Here is a 23139-nt window from a genome sequence, read left to right on the forward strand (position 1 = left end):
TTAATTGATAAGCTTAGTTGTATTTTACATGATTTTGGACATTATGCAATATAATCTTTGTATTTCTTAAATATTTTCAATTTTATTTTTGGTGCCGTAAGAAATTTGAAGATACTTTTTTTGTTAAAAAAAATATATTAGGCAGCTTTTAGATACTGTTGAATAGCACGGATAAATTGGTAATAGTTTCGCTCTTTCCACTGCACGTTGGTCAACATTGTCTCCAAGGACTGTCGGATTGCCTTCTCCGAACCCTTAAGAGATCCTTGTGAATTGGATACAAAGTCCTTGAACTCATTATAGTCTTTCCGGATAAAGACCTGCAATTGAAGGGACTCTAGGAGAGGATCCATGCTTCTTACAAGTTGATGATAGCTAAATAAAAAGGAGATAAGATGAGATATTTATTTGAACACTAAACCACCTCAAACAATTTAGCAGTATGTAAAATAAGTTGAAAATATTGATCCACTTACAACTTGCTTATAAAGTCCAAATTGTCCATAAAGTACTTCTTGGCCAGCAGGAAACCCACTTCGGTTTGGGCCACTGCCTGGAACGCCCTCTTCGAGTCCTGCTTGCGAATGCCCTCCTTGGGGACAAAGGTCAGCTCCAGATAACGCTGCAACACCCACACCTCCCTCGAGCAACCCAAAGCCGTCAAAATGGTAAGCTTTTCGGCCGCCACATTTGACTTCTTGTACCGCGTCCACAGAAACTCCCAATCTTCATCTGATCCATGTTTTATCGAGGTGCAGTAAACAGTACTGCGCACATTGATGGGCACTGGGTTCTTCTCGTCGGGATTAGCCTCCGATCTCCAGTTGCGGTAGTAGGCCAAGGCCTGAGGCACACAATCTGCCACCTGGTACTGGCACGCCCAATTGACCACCATTGTCTTCAAAAGGACCTGATCCTGCTGCTCAATCGAGCTGAATGTGTCGTTAATGCCGTTTAGGTGCTCATAAAGAGGTGTGATGAGTTTTTTCATGTAGCTCTGCAAATAAGTAGATCCACTATACTTAAATCTTCAAAGAGTACAAGTAATGCCTACCTTAAAGAACTCAAAATTGGGTGTCTGTCGCACAATGCGATTCAATAGCTTAAGATTGTCGAACGCCGCTTTCCAGGGAAGCAGCTCTTGCTCCCTCTGCAAATAATTAATCACTTGTACTGCGATATCGTAGTTTTGTTCTCCCGTCCAAGCAAGGTACAGAATGTCGTCTATAATTTGGGCTCTATTGATCACGTGAATGGTCTGGAACTCCTCGCTGTTCAAGGTCTTGATTAGAAGTTTCCAGTTCTGGGAATCGTAGTTGACCTTGTATGGTGATGACAGCTGATTATTGAAGATAACCCACTGATCGGGTCCTGGAAGGTCCTGAATAGTTTTCTCAAGTCTGTCGCCAGTCTGGCTGCACTCCATCCATGCTTTGGGGGCCGTGTTGTTGAAATCCTTCTCCGCCTGCGTGGTGTAGCTAAGTGGAACCCACCAACATTCCCGGCGGTGCACCCTAGATATATCCGTATTCAGAAGGTAGCGCTCCTGACTGAGTTTTGCAGTCCTTTCCGTATAGTCGCGCGTAACAGTAATCACTGGGTAGCTGAAAAATCGACCGTTAATATTGCACTTCCTCTTCTTAAAAAAATTTAACTTACCCGGTTTGCAGCGTCCACGAGTCCATGATGGTCTTGATGTCAAAGTTCTTTGCTAGAGCGCCAGTTTTATGGGCGGCTTGAGTAAGTGACTCCCAAAGATCATCCTGTTCGGCGTTCCTATAAGCGAACCTTTCTAGATACGACTTCAGGCCGGAGCGAAATGCCTCCTCCCCCAGGAATAAGTGCATCATGCGGAGTACAGATGATCCTTTCTCATACGAGATTTCATCGAAGCTCTCGGTAATCTGCGAAACCATTTCAATAGGCCTTGAAATGGGATGACTGGTCTCTAAAGAATCCTTTCGAAAAATGTTTAGCAGGTTGGACAACGACTCCAGCTGCTTGGAACGCCACTCCGGATGGATGTACTCCACGCCCAAAGTAGCCACATAGGTGGCAAATCCCTCCTTAAGCCACAGATCAGTCCACCATTTCATCGTGACCAGATTGCCGAACCACTGGTGAGCCAACTCATGAGCTACGATATTAGAGAGTTCTTGTTTGTCCTTCAGCGAGGAAAATTCAGGGGAGAATAGGAGTGCAGTTTCTCTAAAAGTCAATAAACCCCAATTTTCCATGGCACCAATATTGAAGTCGGGCAATGCGAGCTGATCGATCTTCGCAAGCGGCAACTTAGTCCCGAATAACTGCTCGTAGTATTGGATTACTTGTGGTCCAAACTCTGCGGCATAATCACACTGATCGACGGCAGAAGACCTAGCCCAAGTCCTGAAAAGAGTGCCATTTGGCAGAGAAGAAGGTTTGTGGGAAAAATCGTTAACGGAAAATGCCACCAGATAAGTTGACATTGGCAATGATTCTTGAAATTCGGTCCAAATGTAATCGGGAAGTGATTCACTGCGAAAAATAAATGCAACATAAATATTGAAATCCTATTTAAATCAATTATAAAATATGATTTACTGTGTTTTAGTTTCCTTTACGGGCATATTGCTGAGACCGGTGTACTTCTTGTGATAACCTAAAGTGATCACAAAGGGTGCCTTATAGCCGGGCTCATCGAAGCTGGGGAATGCCAATCGAGCCGAAGCGGGCTCAAATTGGGTAATAGAGATCCATCTGCAAAAGGATCAATAAAATATCCAATATTTGCTTATGCTATCGACCCACCTTGTCTCATTGGCCACCGGATCCACATAGGAGCTACGGTAGTAGCCTTCCAGTTGTCGGTTTAACTCGGCTGAAAAGTGCAAATTCAGCTCATAAACATGGCCAGCCAATAATTCTTGGCAGGTGTTGAGAGTATAAAAGTTGTGTGTGGGATTCACAGCCGTGGAAGTTACGCAGTTGTTTGTTTTCCCTTCGCCGCTAATTTGTCTAACCGTGGTTTGAGTCTCATCTATGGTCAGATCCTTAGAGTGCAGCGTTATGTTCTTGGTGTTCTGCAGGGCTGCAATTATGATTTTCACATTGCCGCTGAAGCGAAAATCCTCCGGATTTTCAAGCTGCGTTAAGATTCTCAAGTAATACTTTTGGGGTCGAAGAGCCGTCGGCAAGCGATAATGGTTATAGCTAGATTCTCCCGTGACTAAACCGAGTCCAAGGGACACCACAACCAATAGAAACCACCTCATTCTCGATTCTGGGAGTTACAAATTTTAAAATCCTCAAACATTAATTAAATTATTGGTTTTTTTCCTTTAAGAAAAGTTAATGCTAATAAAAAAAATAGTACTATGAAATACATCAAAACACTATTATTCTAATAGTTCTTAAGATTAACATGCAAATTTTGTTCTCTTAATATTTTTTTAGTTTCATTTTATTTCCAATGAAAATTATTTAACTGAGTAAACAAAGTGATAAACAAAGTGATAACCAGAACAATTTATATTCTAACCACACAATTCAATGGAACGGTTCGATTTTGCATATGTGTAGGTATACACATATAATTACGATGTTGCTTTGCGGTATATATATTTTTTTTTTATCAAAAAAAAAATATTTCACACTTTAAATAGTTCTACTCACCTCCGAACATAACGGAGTTCAAAGATTGAATGCGGATTATTCGACAATTGAGACGAATATATATTTTTTTTCTGAGAGAGTTTATTTAAGAGAGAAGGGAGAGCGATAACCTTAGAGTTTTGAGAGAGAAAATTGGATTACTAAAACGAGACTCCATCCTCGAATTAATAAGAAGCCTCCACTTCCACTTAGAAGTGTAATCTATAATTATACCCTTGCAGAGGGTATTATAATTTTGGTCAGAAGTTTGTAACGCAGTGAAGGAGACGTTTCCGACCCTATAAAGTATATATATTCTTGATCAGGATCACCTCCTGAGTTGATATAGCCATGTCCGTCTGTCCGTCTGTCCGTCTGTCCGTCTGTTTCAATACCGTTTGCGAGCTCAGTTTAAAAGCTAGCGATCTGAAACTTTCACACTCGTCCTAAAACATGTGTACGCAGATCAAGTTTGAAAATCGCCCCGATCGGACGTCTATATCCTATGGCTCCCATAGGAACAATCGGATATATCTTTCAAGAATTGATGATATTTCGCGCAGTGTAAAAGCTATTGACATGAATCTTTCCAAATCGTATTTTTTTATGCATACCTTGATCAGGGTAAAAGCGCGTGGCGATCGGACGTCTATATCCTATAGCTCCCATAGGAACAATCGGATATAACTTTCAAGAATGGAAGATATTTCGCGCAGTGTAAAAGCTATTAACATAAATCTTTCCAAATCTTATTTTTTTATGCATACCTTGATCAGGGTAAAAGCGCTTGGCGATCGGACGTCTATATCCTATAGCTCCCATAGGAACAATACGGTGAAATCGGTTAAAATTTAATGATTTTTAGGATATTTCGCACAGTATATAAGCAATTGACATGAATCTTTCCAAATCGTATTTTTTTATGCATACCTTGATTAGGGTAAAAGCACGTGACGATCGGACGTCTATATCCTACAGCTCCCATAAGAACAACAGGGTGAAATCGGTCCAAATTTGTTGGTTTTCTGAATTTTTCGCGTAGTGTGTAAGCTACTGACATACATTTTTCCAAGTCTTATTTATTTACGCATATCTTGATTAGGGTAAAAGCGCTTGCCGATCGGACGTCTATTTCTTATAGCTTCCGTAGGAAAAATAGTTAAAGGCTGCGAAAGTATCCCTTTTTTCCATTTTTATATGACATTTTTGCAGTATAAAAGCAATTGACATCAAACGACGCAAATCTAGTTTATTTATGTATATCTTATTCCTTTCGCTACTTTTTCAGTTTTAGCAACTTCGGCAAAGTCTGCAAGGGTATTAAAACTTCGGCTTGCCGAAGTTAGCTTCCGTCCTCGTTGTGATCTATTAATCTCAAGTAGTATTACCTAGTTTATTGAAGTAACCCACGTAGTTAGAATTTTACTTTTGACATTATTCTTTTGGTGATTTTATGGAAAATTTGAAATAATTATCTAAAAATGTTTCTGGATGAAACGGGACAACTAATAATAGTTTTCGATAATATCGTAAAGGTCCCAATAAATTTGTAAAAATATTTTCCGAACAAGAGGGAGAAAAGGCATAGATTAAATCAGAGTATTTCAGAGTATTTAATCTATCGGTTATATTATATTTTTATTGAACGTTGTAAAACGTTTTGAAACTTTAGATCAGAAGAAAATATGTAATTATTCGATTTTAACAAAAACCTATTTATTTGACATGGTCTATAATGTCTTTCCTTCCAGAAATAGATTTTATTGATAATTTCCAGGAGGGCTGGAAACTTTATTCATAAATATAGATTATTTTCGTTTGCCTAAGTACCCCCTACTCAGAAATTAATGTTATTTATTTTTGATCTACACGTATAATACTGTAGTATTATGCTGTTTATTTATAATTTTCCTATTGACGCTAAGAAGTTAATATTTAATAAAAAGAGGAATGAAAAATCTACAAATGTGGACTAAAAAGTGGATTGGAATTTCTACAAATGCCGCTGAATGGAGCGGGACAACTGGTGATAGTTCCGATCCATCCACTGCACGTTGATAAGCATAGTCTCCAAAGTCTGTTCAATCGCCTGATGGACGTCCTTGAGGTACTGTCGCGAGTTATTAACGAATACTTTAAATCCATTTAAGTCACGCATGCTAATAACCTGCTCGGAAATTTGAGAAAAAAATCGAGCCATGGTCTTGGTCTCGGCACAGTAGCTAAAAATGAGACAGTACTTTTCATTACTTTCTTCTTCTAACCATAGCTAAACTTACTACTTATAGATAAAATCCACATTGTCAATTAAGTACTTCTTGGCCAATAAGAAGCCCACCTGTCCGGATGCCACAGCTTGGAAACACAGTGAAGAATCCTGCTTGCGGATTGCCCCCTTTGAATCGAAGGCCATCTCCAGATAACGCTGCAAGATCCAAACTTCTTTCGAGCAACCCAAGGTAGTCAGAATGGTCTGTTTCTCGGAGTCGACATTTGACTTTTTGTACCGCGTCCACAGGAACTCCCAATCCTCATCAGTGCCATATCTTATTGCGGAGCAGTACACGGTGGTACGAAAGTTCACTGGAACCGGGTTGTTCTCGTCGGGATTGGCCTCGGCTCTCCACCTGCGGAAATATTCCTGCGCCCGAGGAACACAGTCTGCCACCTGGTACTGACACGCCCAACTAACCACCGTCGTTTTTAAAAGGATCTCATCCTGCTCCTGGATCGAACTGAATGTGTCGTTCAGGCCGTTCAGGTGCTCGTAGATTGGGGTAAGGAGCTTTTTCATATAGCGCTGAAGATTTACAATAGAAAGGTTAATCATCGTGAAAATTATTTAAAACCTACTTTAAAGAACCCAAAGTTGGGGGTTTGTCGAAGAATGCGATTCAACAGCTTTAATTGGTCGAATGCCGGTTTCCAGGGAAGGATCTCTCTCTCCTTCTGCAGGTAATTGGTGACTTGAAGTGCGGTCTCGTAGTCCTGCTCTCCTGTCCAGGCGAGGTTCATGACATCGTCTATAAGTTGAGCCCTATTGATCACGTGGATGCTCTGGTAGTCCTCGCTGTTCAAAGTCTCAATCAAAAGCTTCCAGTTCTGGTTATCGTAGTTGACCCTATACGGCGATGCCAACTGGATGTTAAAGATCACCCACTTATCGGAGCTAGGCAGATCCTGGATCGTCTTGGAAAGACTCTCCCCGGCTTTGCTGCACTCCATCCATGATTTGGGGGCAGTGTTCATAAACATCATTTCCGCCTTGGAGGTGTAACTCAATGGCAACCACCAACAGCCAACATGCAGATCTGGGGATAGTTGGGTATTGCGAAGGTAGCGTTCCTGGCTGAGTTTCGCGGTTCTTGCCATATAGTCACGGGTCACATTAAGCACTGGATAGCTTAAAGAAAATAAAAAAATAAATTATTCAAGAACTTCTTATCAACATAAAAATACATAGATTAATGGAAGCACCTACCCTGTTTGTAAGGTCCAAGAGTCCATGATCGTCTTGATTTCGTAGTCCTTGGGAAGGGCTCCATTCCTGTGGGCAGCTTGAGTAAATGCCTCCCAAAGATTATCTTGATCGGCGTTCTTATAGGCGTACCGTTCTAGATACGATTTAAGACCGGAGCGAAAGGACTCCTCGCCTAGGAAGAGGTGCATCATGCGCAGCACCGAAGATCCCTTCTGGTAAGAGATTGTATCGAAGCTCTCCTCGATCTCCGACACCTTTTCAATGGGCCTTGATACGGGGTGGCTGCTGGCCAGGGCATCCAGATGGAAGGAGGCCAACAGAGAGGAAAGCGATCGCCTGTCCTTTGAGTTCCATTCGGGATAGATTTCGTTCACACCCAAGCTGCCCACATAAGTGGCAAATCCCTCGTTGAGCCAGAGGTCAGTCCACCAGTTCATCGTGACCAGGTTGCCGAACCACTGGTGGGCCAACTCATGGGCCACTACATTAGCCAGGAACTGTTTGTCGGCCGAAGAAGAGTGGTTGGCCGAGAAAAGCAGAGTGGACTCCCTATAAGTCACCAGACCCCAGTTTTCCATGGCACCAGCACTAAAGTCAGGCAGGGCGATCTGATCGATCTTTGGAAGGGGGAACTTAATCCCAAATAACTCCTCATAGTACTGCAATACTTTAGGTCCAAACTCCGCTGCATAATCACACTGATCGATGGCATTTGGCCTTGCCCAAGTCCGGAAAAGAGCGCCATTCGGCAAAGTCGATGGCTTGTTGGAGAATTGGTTTACGGAGTATGCCACCAGGTAGGTGGACATCGGAACCGACTCTTGGAACTCGCACCAAATGTAGTTGGGAAGGGTCTCACTGTAAATGGGTTATTATGCTATAATCATTTTAATACTTAAGTATAAAAAACTTACTGTGGCTTAGTTGCCTTCACCGGCATATTGCTGAGACCAGTATAATTTTTGTGATATCCCAGAGTGACCACGAAGGACGCCTTATAACCAGGCTCATCGAAGCAAGGGAAAGCCTTTCGAGCCAAAGCCGGTTCAAATTGGGTAGCAGACAACCACCTAAAACGGGAGTAACAGTTTTAGCACACACTAGTGTAAAGATTAAGGATCAGAACCCACCGCGTCACATTGGCTTCGGGATCCTTGTAAGAGCTGCGATAGTAACCAGTCAATGGTCGACTTAAATCGGCGGAGAAGGGCAAGCTCAGTTTGTAGACATTGCCGGCCACCAGTTCCTGGCAGGTGTTAAGAATAAAATAGTCATTGGAGGGATTGACCGACGTCGAGGACACGCAATTTTCCTTCCTTCCCTCACCACCAATCTGGCGAAGAGTTATCTGGGACTCATCGATGGTCAGATTCTTCGAGTGTAGCGTTATGTTCCTGGTGTTCTGCAGGGCTTCAATTAGGATTTTTACTGTGCCTGCGAAGCGGAGATCCTCCGGATTTTCGAGCAGTGTCAGGACACGCAAGTAATACTTTTGTGGTCGTAAGGTGGTCGGCAGTCGATAGTAATTATAGCTGGAAACCGAATCGACCGTAGCTAAGCCCAGGCCAATTGCCAACACGGAGAATAAAAAAAACTTCATAACCGAATCTGTGGGCAAAAATAGTTAACATTTATAGTTCAGGCATAGCGAAAGACATCAAATCAAATATATACTTTAGCGAATTATTTACAGTTAATTTTTTTATTAGTTTTACAAATATCAACTATAAAACCGATCGTAAACATAATTATATACGTTCAATGAACTCCTATAATTATCATATAGGTGGAAAAAGTGTCGATATTTATTGAAAAAATTGTTAGTTATGAATTGGAAATTATCAAAACATTTGCCTTGCGTTAACTAGAACATTTTTTCATTCATGTGGCTTATCGAAAGAACCTTATCAGAAACTAAAATCTGAACTCTTGATTTTAAGCTCAAGCCAGATTTTGTTATTGTTCATCGGATTATAATGTTATTGTTTCTTGAATAAATCTTAAATAAATAAATCATTGTTATTGTTTCCAAATAAAGGGTTTTATATAAAAAAAAAACTCGTTTACCATTTTAACCGATGTTACAATTAGTTCGCACCAAGCTGTGATAAATTATGAGGAATTGCTTAACCGCTGTCAATGTTTTAGATCAGAGTTCAGAAATGGCAAGAGAACACAACAAACGAGTTTCTCTATTTGCACTTAAATCACTTAAAATGTTTAAGCTTACTTTTGGAACGTGTTTTTTGGTACTGCTCTCCAATTTCACGACTTATTTGTTTATTTAGAACAAAAAACCAAACAAAACGACCACAACCAGTGGCACAACTCAACTCACCAGCGGACGGTGACCGAATGCGGCTAGTTCGACGATCGAACCGAGCATGTAATTTCCGGAGAGAATTGTGTTTATAGAAACCAAAAGGCGAGATTAGCTCTGAAATTTAAGAGATTAGCTTTGGCAGCGGCGTGGAGAATCATAGCTCATATATATATGCTGCAAAGAAGCAAAAACGGTGCTTACCCGGCGTATACGCAATATTTCTTCTTAATAGCCAAGTTTATAAAATGGTTTATAGGAAAATATAAATAGATTTCGGAACAAAATAGTATTCCACTTTTGATTATAATTAAATGATTTAATAGTGAAATAATTTTACATGCACACTAGTCGTCACGTTTTATATAAAATTAAATTAGTTTTTGCCATCTTAGTATTGAAAGTTGATTTGTATGGTATTAGCCAAAGAAAATTAAATAAAAAACAAGAAAGGAAAGCTAACTTCGGGCGGAGCCGAAGTTGATATACCCTTGCAGAATACTCTGTAAATTATATTCTCCAAAATTATTCATTTGATGCATTCTTAATACTCATAAAAAATCCCAACTTCCTAACTTTAAAAACACCAAAGTTATGGCATTTCCAATCGTTCAGTTATATGGCAGCTATAGGATATAGAAGGGTGTGTGCAAAGTTCAAGAATATCAAGAATATATATACTTTATAGGGTCGGAGATGTCTCCTTCACTGCGTTGCACACTTTTGACCAAAATTATAATACCCTCTGCAAGGGTATAACAATGAATTTTTTCTAAAAATTGGATTTTAATGAATTGTATTTCCCCTTTCCACAACAACAAAACAACAGTGTTTCCCCTTTTCCAAATTAAAAGTCATTAATCTTGAGATACACGAATAATACTAGAGCGTTAAATAGTTTATTTGAGGGACTTTAAACATTCATAATATTCCTGCTGAAATCAAGAGATTCTTTTCTTAATGAGCTGATGAGAGACTGTAGTAAGTAATCTAGAGGAGCTGCTGGATGGAGCGGGACATCTGGTGGTAGTTACGCTCCTTCCACTGCACATTGGTGAGCATAATCTCCAGGGTCTGCTGGATGGCCTGCTCGAGACCTTTGAGCGACTGCCGGGAGTTGTTGACGAAGTCCTTGAACTCATTAAAGTCGCTCAGAGTGATGACCTGTTCGGAAAGCGGCGACAGAAGTCGCGACATGTCCTTGGTGAGCGGATGGTAGCTGAAAAGCAGAGATCTCTCAGTAAGGATACCATTCACCGTCAATCTCCAAACTTACAACTTGTAGATAAAGTCTACGTTATCCATGAAATATTTCTTGGCCAGCAAGAAGCCCACCTCGTTGAAGGCCACCGCCTGGAAGGCCCACATCGAGTCCTGCTTGCGAATGGCCTCCTTGGGGTCAAAGGTTAGCTCCAGATAACGCTGCAACAGCCATACCTCCCTCGAGCAACCCAAGGCCGTCAAAATGGTACGCTTTTCGGCCGCCACATTCGACTTCTTGTACCGCGTCCACAGGAACTCCCAATCAGCATCGGATCCATGTTTTATCGAGGTGCAGTAAACAGTGCTGCGCACATTGATGGGCACTGGGTTCTTCTCGTCGGGATTAGCCTCCGATCTCCAGTTGCGGTAGTATGCCAAGGCCTGGGGCACACAATCTGCCACCTGGTACTGGCACGCCCAATTGACCACCATGGTCTTCAAAAGGACCTTGTCCTGCTGAGGAATCGAGCTGAATGTGTCATTAATGCCATCAAGGTGCTCGTAGATCGGCAAGATCAGTTTCTTCATGTAGCGCTGTGGACGATGGTTTTGAAGTGGCAATCATTATTAGGTCCATTTAGGGTTCATTAAATACATATATGTAGGTCTCTATTTTAAGTTCACATACCCGACACTCGCAAAGCAAATTAAATAATTATTTCATTCTTTTATAAATTCAAATATATAAATACTTTATAGGGTCGGAAATGTCTCCTTCACTGCGTTGAAAACTTTTGACTGAAATTATAATACACTCTGCAAGGTTATAAAAAGGTATTGCTTTAAAGGGTATTAACCTTCATGTATACTCCCTTTTGTAATATTATTACTTATCAAATAAACGTACAGTAGAATCCGGCTATAGCGACTTTCAAGGGACCGAAGATTTTACGCCGTTATAACCATATAAGTTTGTATCATATAAGTTTGTATGGGGACCAACCATGGAGTTTTCGACGCATTAACCAGACGGACACTATAAGCGGAGTCGTTATAACCGGATTCTACTGTATTACCTTTTTTGTAGTAAATCTAAACCTGGGTTTTAAATAAAATATATAATTGTAGCCTTAATAATAACAGACTACATTTCACTTTATAATTTATTTCTATTAGTTTGTTTACATGATTTCGAGTGCCGGGTGTCTTAAAGTCGACGGACCCGACCATATCATTCTTACTTGTTTTTACGACACACTCAGACTTACGACAAAGAACAACTTTTCGTTGGATACCCATGGCAAGTGTTTTGAGTGGATGGTGTTAGTTGTGAGCAATTTTGAAAGGTTCGATTCGAAATACAAATGAGAATGAGGTTATACCGGGGGGAAATTGTAGACAATCTTTTATACAATTTAAAACACCAGAACCTACCTTGAAGAACTCAAAATCGGGAGTCTGACGGACAATGCGCCCCACTCGCTTCAGATTCTCGAAGGCCGACTTCCAGGGCAGATACTCTCGCTCCCGCTGCAGATACTCAATCAATCTCATGGCAATCTCGTAGTCCTGCTCCCCGGTCCAGGCCAAGTACAAGGCATCATCGATCAGCTGAGCCCGATTGATCACATGGATGCGTTCGAAGTCGCCAGTGGTCAAAGTCTCGATCAGCAGCTTCCAGTTCTGGGCATCGTAGTTGACCTTGTAGAGCGTCGACAGTTGGGTGTTGAAGATCACCCACTGATCGGGTCCTGGCAGCTCCTGAATGGTTTTGGGCAGACTCTCGCCTTTCTTGCCACACTCCATCCAGGCCTTGGGTGCCGTGTTATTGAAGTCCTGCACCGCCTGGGTGGTGTAGCTCAGTGGAACCCACCAACATCCACCACGATGAGCCCGGGATATCTGGGTATTCAAGAGGTAACGCTCCTGGCTGAGTTTCGCAGTCCTGGCAGAGTAATCCCGGGTAACATTGATCACGGGGTAGCTGTAATGAAGCAGATAGTTATGGTTTTTGTTTTATATTACCCATATTACCTTGTAATAACATAAGAAACTCTCATAAACTTACCCTGTCTGCAGTGTCCACGAGTCCATGATGCTCTTGATGTCATAGCTCTTGGGCAGAGCGCGATACTTGTGGGCTGCCTGGGTAAGTGACTCCCACAGATTATCCTGTTCGGCATTCTTGTAAGAGTACTGCTGCAGATAGGACTGCAGTCCAGAGCGGAAGGACTCCTCGCCCAGGAACAAGTGCATCATGCGCAGCACTGTGGATCCCTTCTGGTAGGAGATCTGATCGAAGCTCTCCGAAATCTCCGACACCATTTGAATGGGTCTCGAGATCGGATGACTGCTCTCCAAAGCGTCTCGACGGAAAATGGTCAGCAGATTCGATAGCGACTCCTGTTCCATCGAACGCCACTCCGGATTGATGTTCTCCACACCCAAACTGGCCACATAGGTGGCGAATCCCTCGTTGAGCCAGAGGTCAGTCCACCACTTCATGGTGACCAGATTGCCAAACCACTGGTGGGCCAACTCATGGGCCACCACGCTGGCCACCCGTTGTTTGTCCGCCAACGAAGAATGGGCAGCCGAGTAGAGGAGGGCGATCTCCCTGTAGGTCACCAGACCCCAGTTCTCCATGGCACCAGCACTGAAATCGGGCACTGCGATCTGATCGATCTTCGGGAGCGGAAACTTGATGCCGAAGAACTGCTCGTAGTACTGCAATACTTTGGGTCCAAACTCAGCGGCATAATCACACTGATCGATGGCATTTGGCCTTGCCCAAGTCCGGAAAAGAGCGCTATTTGGCAGAGTCGACGGCTTGTGGGAGAAATCGTTCACGGAATAGGCGATCAGGTAGGTGGACATCGGCACCGACTCCTGGAACTCGCACCATATATAATCGGCAAGGGTTTCGCTGAAAGTGAGAGGTTGTAGTTATAAAAATCCTAATGAGGGATTGGTAGGGTGTGAGATTTCTTTGTTCTCGAATCTCTGAGCTAAATAAGTTTATATTTTATTACTTACTGCGGCTTGGTTTCCTTCACGGGCATATTGCTGAGACCCGTGAACTTCTTGTGATAGCCCAAGGTAACCACGAATGGTGCCTTGAAGTCTGGTTCATCAAAGCAGGGGAAGGCCAATCGAGCCGAGGCTGGTTCGAACTGGGTAACGGAGATCCATCTGAAAACAAGAGATAACCGTCAGTTGCCTTCCCTTTTAATCGTAAAGGATTCAAGTCGCACTTGGTAACGTTGGCCACTGGATCCTTGTAGGAGCTGCGGTAATAGCCCTCTAGTTGTCGGTTCAAGTCGGCGGAGAAGGGCATATAAAGCTCGTAGACATTGCCGGCCACCAACTCCTGACAGGTGTTCAGGATATAGAAGTCGTGGGTGGGATTCACCAACGTGGAGGACACGCAGTTATCCTTCTTCCCCTCACCGCTGATCTGGCGAAGAGTAATCTGCGACTCGTCGATGGTCAGATTCTTCGAGTGCAGCGTTATGTTTCTTGGTGTTTTCGAGGGCTTCAATCAGGATCTTGACAGAGCCGGTAAAACGGAGGTCCTCCGGGTTTTCTAGCAGTGTCAGGATGCGTAGGTGGTACTTCTGGGGGCGCAACGAAGTCGGCAAGCGGTAGTAGTTATAGCTGGAGGCGGAGTCGGAGTCGGAGTCGGCCGTGGCTAATCCCAGGCCAAGGGCCACCACGAACAATAAAAACCACTTCATGACCGATTCTGTGGAGAAGGGGCAGAACATTTGTTAGCGGGGCGTTCAAGCAGAGCAAACCGAAGCAATTAACTAAATCACTTTGCCAAATCATTAACAGTGGAAATGGCTATATTGATGCACAGTGAAATAAACACCACCTAAATTAAATTATTTTCCAGCCTGTATTTAATAAGTGTAATTTTCAGGTACAAAATATTAAATAAAATGTATTCATAGATGGGTACGGGTATACTTTCTCTTACCTATATAACAATTAACAATATATAAAAAAAAAAAATAATTGTAAAGTCAACGGGTGGGATGGTTACTGATGTCTACTGTATAAATCAAACCGCACTTTTAGCTGTTTATGCGGTTTCGCTGATTTACTTCAAATTAATGCAAATTGTTTTATTTATTATGTTTTCTTTGCCAGTGTTTATTTTGGCTCGTTATGCCGCGCACGTATTAAGGTCTGGGCCAATGAAATCCGATTGAGACTCTCCTCACAATTGGCATTATGCGCCGGCTACCTGATGTAGTTGATTGTACCCTTGCCTGAGGTACTAAAATATAAAGAGTTTTATATGGTTGATCAGCTGATGTGCAAATGAAATATAAGTCAATTCCCTAAAATAGATTTTCTACCAGCAAGTTATATATATCCAACTATTGACAATAAATAATGCGATGAATCTCCTATTCAAACTATCAATCAAAAATCCCACGACATCAGTGTGATTTGCATTCATTGAATTGTAAGGGTGTAATGTATTAAAGCTAAACTTTAAATAGTTAAGTTCTGAGTGTATTTCATTTTTTTGGTATGAATCACTTTATGTGCATTCAAGTTACTCGCCAAAGTAACCATAACCATAAACCAAAGTACCAGCCTAGATCAAGCCCTACCAGAACATCGCATGAAAATAAAAAAGAAAACTTGCATACATATTTCTTTATACTGGATAAACCAGATTGCAACGTCTTGCTAGTTTATTTTTTCTGCGCTTCTCTTTGTTTCATTCTTAATTATGCAAAAGTTGTTCTTTTGGTTCGGCTTTCTTAGTTCTTCGGTTGCATATAAATAAATGTAAATTGTGCGGCCGATGAACTTCAAAGATTAGCATATGGGTATGATAGCCGAATATTGAGTGGGTCTAATATCGATGGAAATAGATAAAGGAGAAATTTAAAAAAACTACCAGAAAATGACCTAATTGATTTACAAAATTTTCCGTCGATCTTTATACTTATTTAATGGAATAATACCATCCAATTAATAAAGGAACACTGCATTAATTTATTTAATAAAGAATAAAATCAGGAAATTGCATTAAAAATATGCAAATAAATTTCCTTATTGAAAAGCAATAAAAGTGTTTTGTCGAAATTAAATTAAACTCAGTTAATGACTTGTTATGATTTGTCATAATGGTCAAACACGTGCTCCTCTGACATTGACTTTTCAATTGATCCCTTCGAATTTAAAAGTATATACAATAGCGGTCAAAATACTAGCACTTATATTCTGCCTTGTTAGGCAGAGTTAATAAAATCATTTTTTATTTAATTATTCCTTACTAAAATTATAATTCTTTTATTGTTTTAATTTTTTTTATCATTCACTCTAAAAATAAATTTTTACGCTTCTCAAATTATTGTTTTTATCACCATAACAAATGATTTACACTGATTTAAGAATGTTCCGTGTATATCCAAGTAATACGTTTTCATTGCTTTGATTGGGATTATTGTACTGTATTTTAATACAATTTACATTTACATAATTTAAATTCATTTACACCAAATCATTTTGCCAAGTGATAATTTATGGTGCAGAGTTCAGCACTTGAAACTTGTTTTCTCTTAATTTTGGTTGTTTTTTTTCGGTTTCTTTTTTTTGGTGCTGTGTTCTTAACACAATTGTGTCACTTTGTTCTTTTTTCGGTACATGTTTTGTGTGCGTTGTTACTGTCTCGTGATTTCGGCGTTATTTGGCGTTATTGTCCGATTCTTTTCAAGTTGCACTTTTGAGGTGCTTGACATAGAAAGATAGATTCATAGAACCAACCGTGTTTAGAGCGCCAGAAAAGCAGGAAAACACACAGGACGACGAGAACGAAGACGAGGACCGAATGCGACCTGTTCGACGGTCGACGCGAATCTAAAGTTTACTGAGCTCGGCGCTTTTATCTTATAGCCCGTGGTTACACCGCTCACACATACGAATGCAGAAAAACCGGAGAGCATTAAAACGTCGACGGCTTAGAGATTGAATCGCTGCTTTGGCGTCGGCGCAGAGAAGCCAAAATTCTTTATTTTTTATATCATAGAGCATAGTAAAAAAGAGAGGTACGAAAAAAAAAAAAACAGCACATGTGTGGCCCACACGAAAAACACAGCGGGAGATTGCAATGAAATAATGGCAGGGCTTACCCGGCGTATGCGCAATTTTGATTCACATTGCACACACACACACAAATACATCGCGAAGAGATGTCACTACGTGTTTTTGACCTTAATTGCGCTGATTAACCCATTTCTTTCTGTTTTGTATGCCAGCAGCACTTCAGGCACTCGACCCTAGAGTTCAGCCACCCACTCAACCACCCACCGGACCCTCGTTTTGGGCAGCCCCCGTTGCGGAAGCTCCGCAGATTAGAGGACACGAAAAGTGGAAAAAACAAACCATAACAAACCGACTGCAGACAAACACAGCATGTTGGCTCACAGGAGGGGGCTTAAGGGGGTTAACCCTTTAAGCAATGCGGGGTTTTCGGCTTACTTCTAGGTCAAATATTAATTCATTTAATTTTACTTCTTAAAATGGTTGAATCTTTGACACCAAAAAATATTTAATCCTTTGTATACATAATATTATAATAATAATAACGTTTACGCAAGATTACAATTAATACTACTAAATATTTTTTTCTACTATACATACATCATACTGGTTGACATCTGATTTTTAATATAATTTACCATTTGCTTATTTTCATAAATTTACAAGTTTCGTACTAAACAAAGATCAGAAGATCATAAAAAAGTTATATATTTATTTGTACTATAGCTAAAAAGTACATTTTTAGTGGGTTAATTTGGCATGGAAGTAGGTTTGAGTTCGAAAATCTTTTCGTAGCAAGGGCCCTGCCTTTGGCTAATTGCCACACACCGCGTTTGGATTTTATCCATATTTTTCTTTAGATTAATGCTCTTATAGATTTAATGAGAGGAAGAGAAAGCTGAATGGGTGTGGACGGGAATCAGCAAATATGATGATGTACATACGTATGCAAAAACAGAAAATAATCAGCTTATGAATTGATAAATGGCATAAATGGGGAGGAACTCCAAATAAGTAAATCAGATAATGCGGACTTCGATAAAGTTTTATTGCTTTTAATTAAAAAACAAATAATTCATTCATTAAAAAAATTAATTATTTTCAATCCAAGCATTTTTATATTTAAAGCCAACATGAAAAACAAAAGCTTTAAAAAAGATAACAAATTTATTTAAGAAAACAAAACTATTAGTTAGATTTGCAAAAAAAATTCAATAAAAAATCATTAAAATTATTTAAAAATACAATTTTAATTTATTTACATGGACAAATCCGTTTATTTAATAGATAAATTCTGATTTGTATAAATATGAAGGTAAAGAAAACATGTAACAAATTATAAATTTCAATTGCATGGTCAAAAATTAATCACGTGACCATCCCTAATTTAAACTGAACACAAAAATAAAATGAACAGACAACATGTATAACAGTTAGAAAAAAGTCGCTGCTGTTAAACTCACTTCATTTTATACAGCAGACAGCACAGCGCCATCTGGCTTTCAAAAAATTCAACTGCGCGCCAAATTCAAAGTTGTAATTCCAGGAAAACCATAGACTCCCAAAATCCCGCCAATCTTGCTCTTTTCGCGCCTTCGAATGATAAAAATGCCAGTGATTTCAGTTCTGATTTAGTCGTGTATTAAGTATATTTAAAATTGATGGTCTTTGTTCAATAATATTGCCTTTTTTGATGCAAAAATAAGCTTTGCTTAAATAATAATCATTACATGGTAAAATATTTGTTTTTCTTGTATGCGTTTGCGTTTCGGGTGCGTGTTCGGTTACGGATTACATAAAAATAAACAAATAATAAGCGTAAATTGTACCTAGCAGAAGTTTTCAACTTTCAACTCTTAAATAATATTTCTTAAGTTAAGATGTGGATGTATTTGATGAGCGTGTGTTTTTGTGTTTAATATTTTTTGTTTTTGTGTTTTTTTAGCCATTTTGTTCTGCTTATCATCTACAAATGATTAAGGAGTCTGTTCGGGATCGTCCTCTTAAATTTAAATGACAGTGTTCCTCACGTTTTTAGATTATAATGCACATTTTTCGTTTGCTTGTTATGATGGTTATCTTTAAAATTTGAACTAGAGTGCTTAAATAATTGAACTAAAGCCGAATCCATAATAAACAATAATAACTAAACAAAAGCGTTAATTCCAAATGAAATTGTCTGTTTGTATGAATGAGAGAGTGGTAGGTGTGTCTGCGAGTGCGAGAAACTTAATCTACGGATTAACAAATGAAAATCAACAAAAATCAACTTAAAAGCAGCTTGAAATAAATACCCCTATACGTCTATATATACAATACGATAACACCCAAAATTTAGATAACGAACTGTACACCTACAGCATCAGTCGGGAACGCGACTTCTTGAGCCGACCGGTGGCTCCGCCCAAGCCATCGCCATTCCAGGACTTGGACTTGGCGCGGAAATGGCGATAGGCCTCATTGTAGGCGGGGTCCAACATGGTGCGGTAGGCATGTGGCTCGCACAGCTCCACATGCGACTCAAAGAAGTCCTTGTAGCCGTTGTGAAGCAGATAGATCTCGGGATAGTGCAGCGCCGGATAGGCATTGGTGTTCCTCTCCCGATCCAAGTTCCTCAGGAAGCGGGACATTTTCGGTCCACGCTCCGATGAGAACTCGCAGTGGAAGATGATGATGTTGCGCTTCAGTCCCGACTCGGCATTCTGCTGCTGCTGCATCTCAGTCTGTTGAACAGTGAGGAACTCCTCCAAGATCTGCTCGGTGGTGTACAGATTCTTGGCTCCCTCAATGTGACCACCCTCGAACTCGTAGGGATAGCGGCAGTCGATGATCCGGTAGCTGGCCACTTCATTGCTGAAGTCTCCGTTAAGCAGGCGGGCCACTGTTTGGCTGGAGATGCTCTTCAAATCCCGATGACGTCCCTCCATCAAGGGCAGGGCATAGGCTTTGCTGAAGTCCCCGATCAACTCGGGTTCGTTGCGGTTCTCGGAGCGGGCCAAGGCCGACATGATCTCGGCGTCGTTCAGGGACATGCATTTCCTCAGCGGAGGTGGGTGGCTAGTGGTCACCTGGGTGATTTGGCTGGGTGCGGGGCAGTTCTCCTTCTCAATGGCGGCGCAGCGGTGGCGTTTGCTCTGAATGGGCGAGCAGCTGGCCGATGCTGGCGGTTCCGGGCGCTTGAAGCAATCCCGGGCAGTCTCTGGGGTCTTTGGTGGTGGGGTGTTGGTACTTGTATTGCTCTCCGTCATGCTGAGGCACCGCCTCACCGAAGGACGGCGCATGGACAGGCCCGCTGGCGACTTGGCCGCAGGCTGGTCCTTGATCTGTCCACTGATCAGAGAGTTCAGGCCACTGGGGAAGCCCAGGGCGCTCTGTTGGCTTTGCGACTCCATCTCGAACAGTTCCATGTACTCGTCGTCCATGGAGGACTCCATGGAGCAGGTGGAGGACAGGCTGTTGAAGATACGGAAGCTGCGGGCCGGTGTGTTCGATGAGACATCGTTGCTGGCTCCTCCAACCGCTGGCAGGATCTTCGGCTGGCGGACGATCTGGAAACGCTGGGGCGAACCCTCCGGCGAGAGCAGACCCATCAGTTCCGGACTGGCCGACCGCTGTTGATCCTGGGGCGCGGAGTCGTCGTCGTAGAACGACAGCTCCTCCTGGTCCATGCTCATCAGTTCCAGGGAACGGCGAGCACGACGCGATCCACTCATTTTTTTCATATTACTGGAACTGCTGGTGTTACTGAAAGAGCAATAAAGAGAGGGGGAGGATTAGTACACTGTTTGGAAATGAGAAAGAGAGCTGGTTTTTGCTTCCCTAAACTCTCGCCGGTCATTAAACCCAGCTAAAAATACTGACGAAGTGGTGGTGGTGGCGTTGGTGGTGTAAAAACAACAAGAATACCCGAAAAAATATACAGAGGGGTTGTTGTAAATGGGTGAAGAAATAGAAATTAAACAAGAATTGTGAAATTCAATTTGGGAGCTATTTAGGCTATAATATTTGAAATTGTTTCTAATATTAGAATTTTTCGAATTTATAATAAAAAAGTATGGGTAATTGTAAAAGGGTTGCCCTCGATACTTAACACTGTTGAATTTAAAATTAAAGTTAGGGAACCCTATGCTTCTTCTTCTTGATTCTTATTAACATTTGCGGTACTCTAAGCGGAATTCCTTTTTCGTTGCATCTGCTTTTCAGTTTGACTTTTGGGTCACACGTCACGCAAGCGCAGCGATGTTAAAAAATCAACAACATAAAGAACCGCAAAGAACACGGGGAAAAAAGGAAAAATACAAAAAATGACTGACTGTCGGACAAAACAATTTTTTCTGGGGCCTTTTGTATTTTTTTGTGGAGCCTCGCGGAAGCCGGTTTAATGAATGAAAAACGGCAAGCGAACAACAACAACAGCTGAGCGCCAACAAAAATCGGGCAAAAAGTAAACGTGCCGAGCGTGATAAAAAATAAGAGCGTATAAAAAACTCTTACTTTTGTTCGGCCCCGACTTCCTTTTTTGTTGCTGTTGTTCTTGAACTTGCACTTTTCATCGCGTATTTTAACTGGTATTCCTGATGCAAAATAGTTGTTTGCTAATCCTTGGGCGGTATGGTATAATTACCTGATATTGCAATCCATGCTGCAGTTGGTCTCCTCCACAATTGTTTCCCACAGCATTTTGTTGGTTTTATGTTGTGTGTTTTGGGGGTTTCGAAAAACTGAATTTTTTTGATTTAGTGAGTCTTTTTTGTTGTAGCCGAAAAATTGCTAAAACACAATTTTTTGTTGGTCACAGTTCACTCATTTACAGTTGGTTTGTTGAGAATTTTGGATGGTAGTCCTTTTGGTTTTTGGCTAATATTGCATTTTAGTTGTTGATGGTTTTTTTTGTTAATGTGTCCGTTTCAGCATGTTTTTGTATTTTAGTTTGGTGTGTGGTTGTGCGAGGGCTTGTATGTTGATAATAACTATGAACCGCACAAACTCAGGTCACCGAACGAGGAACCGAAAGGCAGAACAAGAAGAGCTGTTGACTCGACGACGAACGGAGAACGAATGTGCCGGCTCTCTCGGCACAGCTGGTTTTTATAAGTGTCGCCCCGTCGAGGATCGCGGCAGAGAGAGCGGGAGAGCGGGCGCACAGCTGATGCGAGCGAGAGAGAAATTAGTGAGTTCTTAGTTCCCTTTCGGTTCTTCGATTCCCAAGAAATAGAAGTGAGAAGGAGATGGGGCGAAAACCCAACACATAACGGCGCGTAAACCCATGTGCAAAAGGAAAAAAGGAAATTGGAAAAACTAAGAAAATCGGGATAATAGGGTTTCGGAATCTCTGCCTTTTGGAGCGTTCTCTGCAACAGGTAGAATCCCAGCCCATAAATCCTTTCTCCTACATTTCCCCTCGTTTCGCAAGCAAAGGAACCACAAATACCTCGAGAATCCTGAGGAGAAGCAGGCGCCTTGGTGGTCGCCAGCTCTATGGAGGCATCTGATTTTGGCGCGCGAGCTTTTATACCCAGACGCGTAGTTCCCGAAGGGGAGCCGAAGTCCCCAGTATTGGAGCCGAAGCCACGAACATATGTGAAGAAATGGTGGAGCCCTCCGAAGAAGAAGAGTGCGGGAACTGAAGAATCTCGGCGAATCTTTAAGCAGAATTTCAAGGCGGCATCGATTGTGTCGTTTGCAGGTAATAATGTGAGATCCACGCATTCCTTGTGTCCCCCCCGTTGCCCCCACCCGGTATTCTTCCTACTGAAAAATCAGCAGGTAGTGGCCACAGTCATATGATCGCCGCATCGACTGGATAGGGCGGCTGTGGTCGGGGGGCGTGTCTCCTTTGTGTTCTGCAGACGTAGACGCCGATGTCGTTAAATGAGCAAAGCTTCCAGCCACGGACCCATTTACAGGAGAAACTACATAAGATGAACTGGATGGATGCAGATACATATTGGATGCCTGCAATCACTTTTGGTGAGTTGTTCTAAAAGTGTTAGCCTTTTTTCCAAAATAGAATGGCTATGTAATTTTGACTTAGCAAAGCAATATATAATTTTTTTTAAATTGTGCGTACAGCCCTAATAGTTGTTAACCAATTTATGTAATTCACTGAATAAGGAATATAAATTTTATCAGTTGTTCAGAAAAGTTAGTCTTAAGGAAAATAGCCTGTAGCTTTGTGTTTGTGTACAATCGCGGCAAAGTTAAAGAAGAAATCGAGTTACATATGCGCCGAGGCCCTGCGGGAGTCATTTTGGTGGATCCGAGGGATTTTTGAGGGGGACGAACACCCATGGGCTGCAGTCCGAGTATGTTTTGTAAAATCTGCAGCAAACAAATAAAGGGACAGCCAAGGAAGTCCAGCTGATATCATTCGCAATATCTCAAACTAAGCAAAAAGCGAATGATTTTTTTGACGAGTCTTAGCCGAAACTACCAA

General features: G+C 41.5%; 3 protein-coding genes and 1 pseudogene across 5 annotated transcripts in view; all 4 read right to left on the reverse strand.

The window, feature by feature from the left end:
- LOC108047892 (aminopeptidase N-like) overlaps window positions 1–3683 on the reverse strand; it is a 3743-nt gene extending 60 nt beyond the window's left edge. Inside the window, exons 1-7 of the mRNA XM_017128306.2 lie at window positions 3655–3683; window positions 2791–3262; window positions 2584–2739; window positions 1660–2517; window positions 1055–1604; window positions 477–997; window positions 1–375 (exon numbers count right to left, since the gene is read on the reverse strand). The exon at window positions 1–375 is cut by the window's left edge and continues 60 nt beyond it. Coding sequence (XP_016983795.1) covers window positions 138–375; window positions 477–997; window positions 1055–1604; window positions 1660–2517; window positions 2584–2739; window positions 2791–3262; window positions 3655–3664 — 2805 coding nt within the window. The 5' untranslated portion in view covers window positions 3665–3683 and the 3' untranslated portion in view covers window positions 1–137. The remainder of the gene's footprint in view (window positions 376–476; window positions 998–1054; window positions 1605–1659; window positions 2518–2583; window positions 2740–2790; window positions 3263–3654) is intronic.
- Window positions 3684–5496: 1813 nt separating this feature from the next.
- LOC108047905 (aminopeptidase N-like) lies at window positions 5497–9732 on the reverse strand. Of its 3 annotated transcripts, none has more exons than XM_017128321.1 (8): window positions 9639–9732; window positions 9453–9551; window positions 8245–8722; window positions 8029–8184; window positions 7115–7972; window positions 6487–7036; window positions 5913–6433; window positions 5497–5855 (listed from the first exon to the last, which is right to left on the reverse strand). In XM_017128321.1, exons 3-8 carry the CDS (start codon window positions 8712–8714, stop codon window positions 5627–5629), a joined length of 2784 nt encoding a protein of 927 aa, XP_016983810.1. In that variant the 5' UTR covers window positions 8715–8722; window positions 9453–9551; window positions 9639–9732; the 3' UTR covers window positions 5497–5626. The 3 variants fall into 3 exon arrangements, with proteins under 3 accessions (XP_016983810.1, XP_016983809.1, XP_016983811.1); XM_017128320.1 differs by having other exon boundaries at window positions 9345–9551; XM_017128322.2 differs by lacking the exon at window positions 9453–9551 and having other exon boundaries at window positions 9639–9656.
- A 563-nt stretch (window positions 9733–10295) lies between these two features.
- Window positions 10296–16509, reverse strand: LOC108047903 (annotated as a pseudogene).
- Window positions 16510–18321: 1812 nt separating this feature from the next.
- On the reverse strand, window positions 18322–22009 carry LOC108047904 (M-phase inducer phosphatase). Its single transcript, XM_017128318.2, has 2 exons — window positions 21328–22009; window positions 18322–20447 (listed from the first exon to the last, which is right to left on the reverse strand). Exons 1-2 carry the CDS (start codon window positions 21381–21383, stop codon window positions 19058–19060), a joined length of 1446 nt encoding a protein of 481 aa, XP_016983807.1. The 5' UTR covers window positions 21384–22009; the 3' UTR covers window positions 18322–19057.
- Window positions 22010–23139: the final 1130 nt, after the last annotated feature.

The sequence above is a fragment of the Drosophila rhopaloa genome, unplaced genomic scaffold, assembly GCF_018152115.1.
Source record: "Drosophila rhopaloa isolate 14029-0021.01 unplaced genomic scaffold, ASM1815211v1 contig_178, whole genome shotgun sequence".
Classification (NCBI taxonomy): domain Eukaryota; kingdom Metazoa; phylum Arthropoda; class Insecta; order Diptera; family Drosophilidae; genus Drosophila; species Drosophila rhopaloa.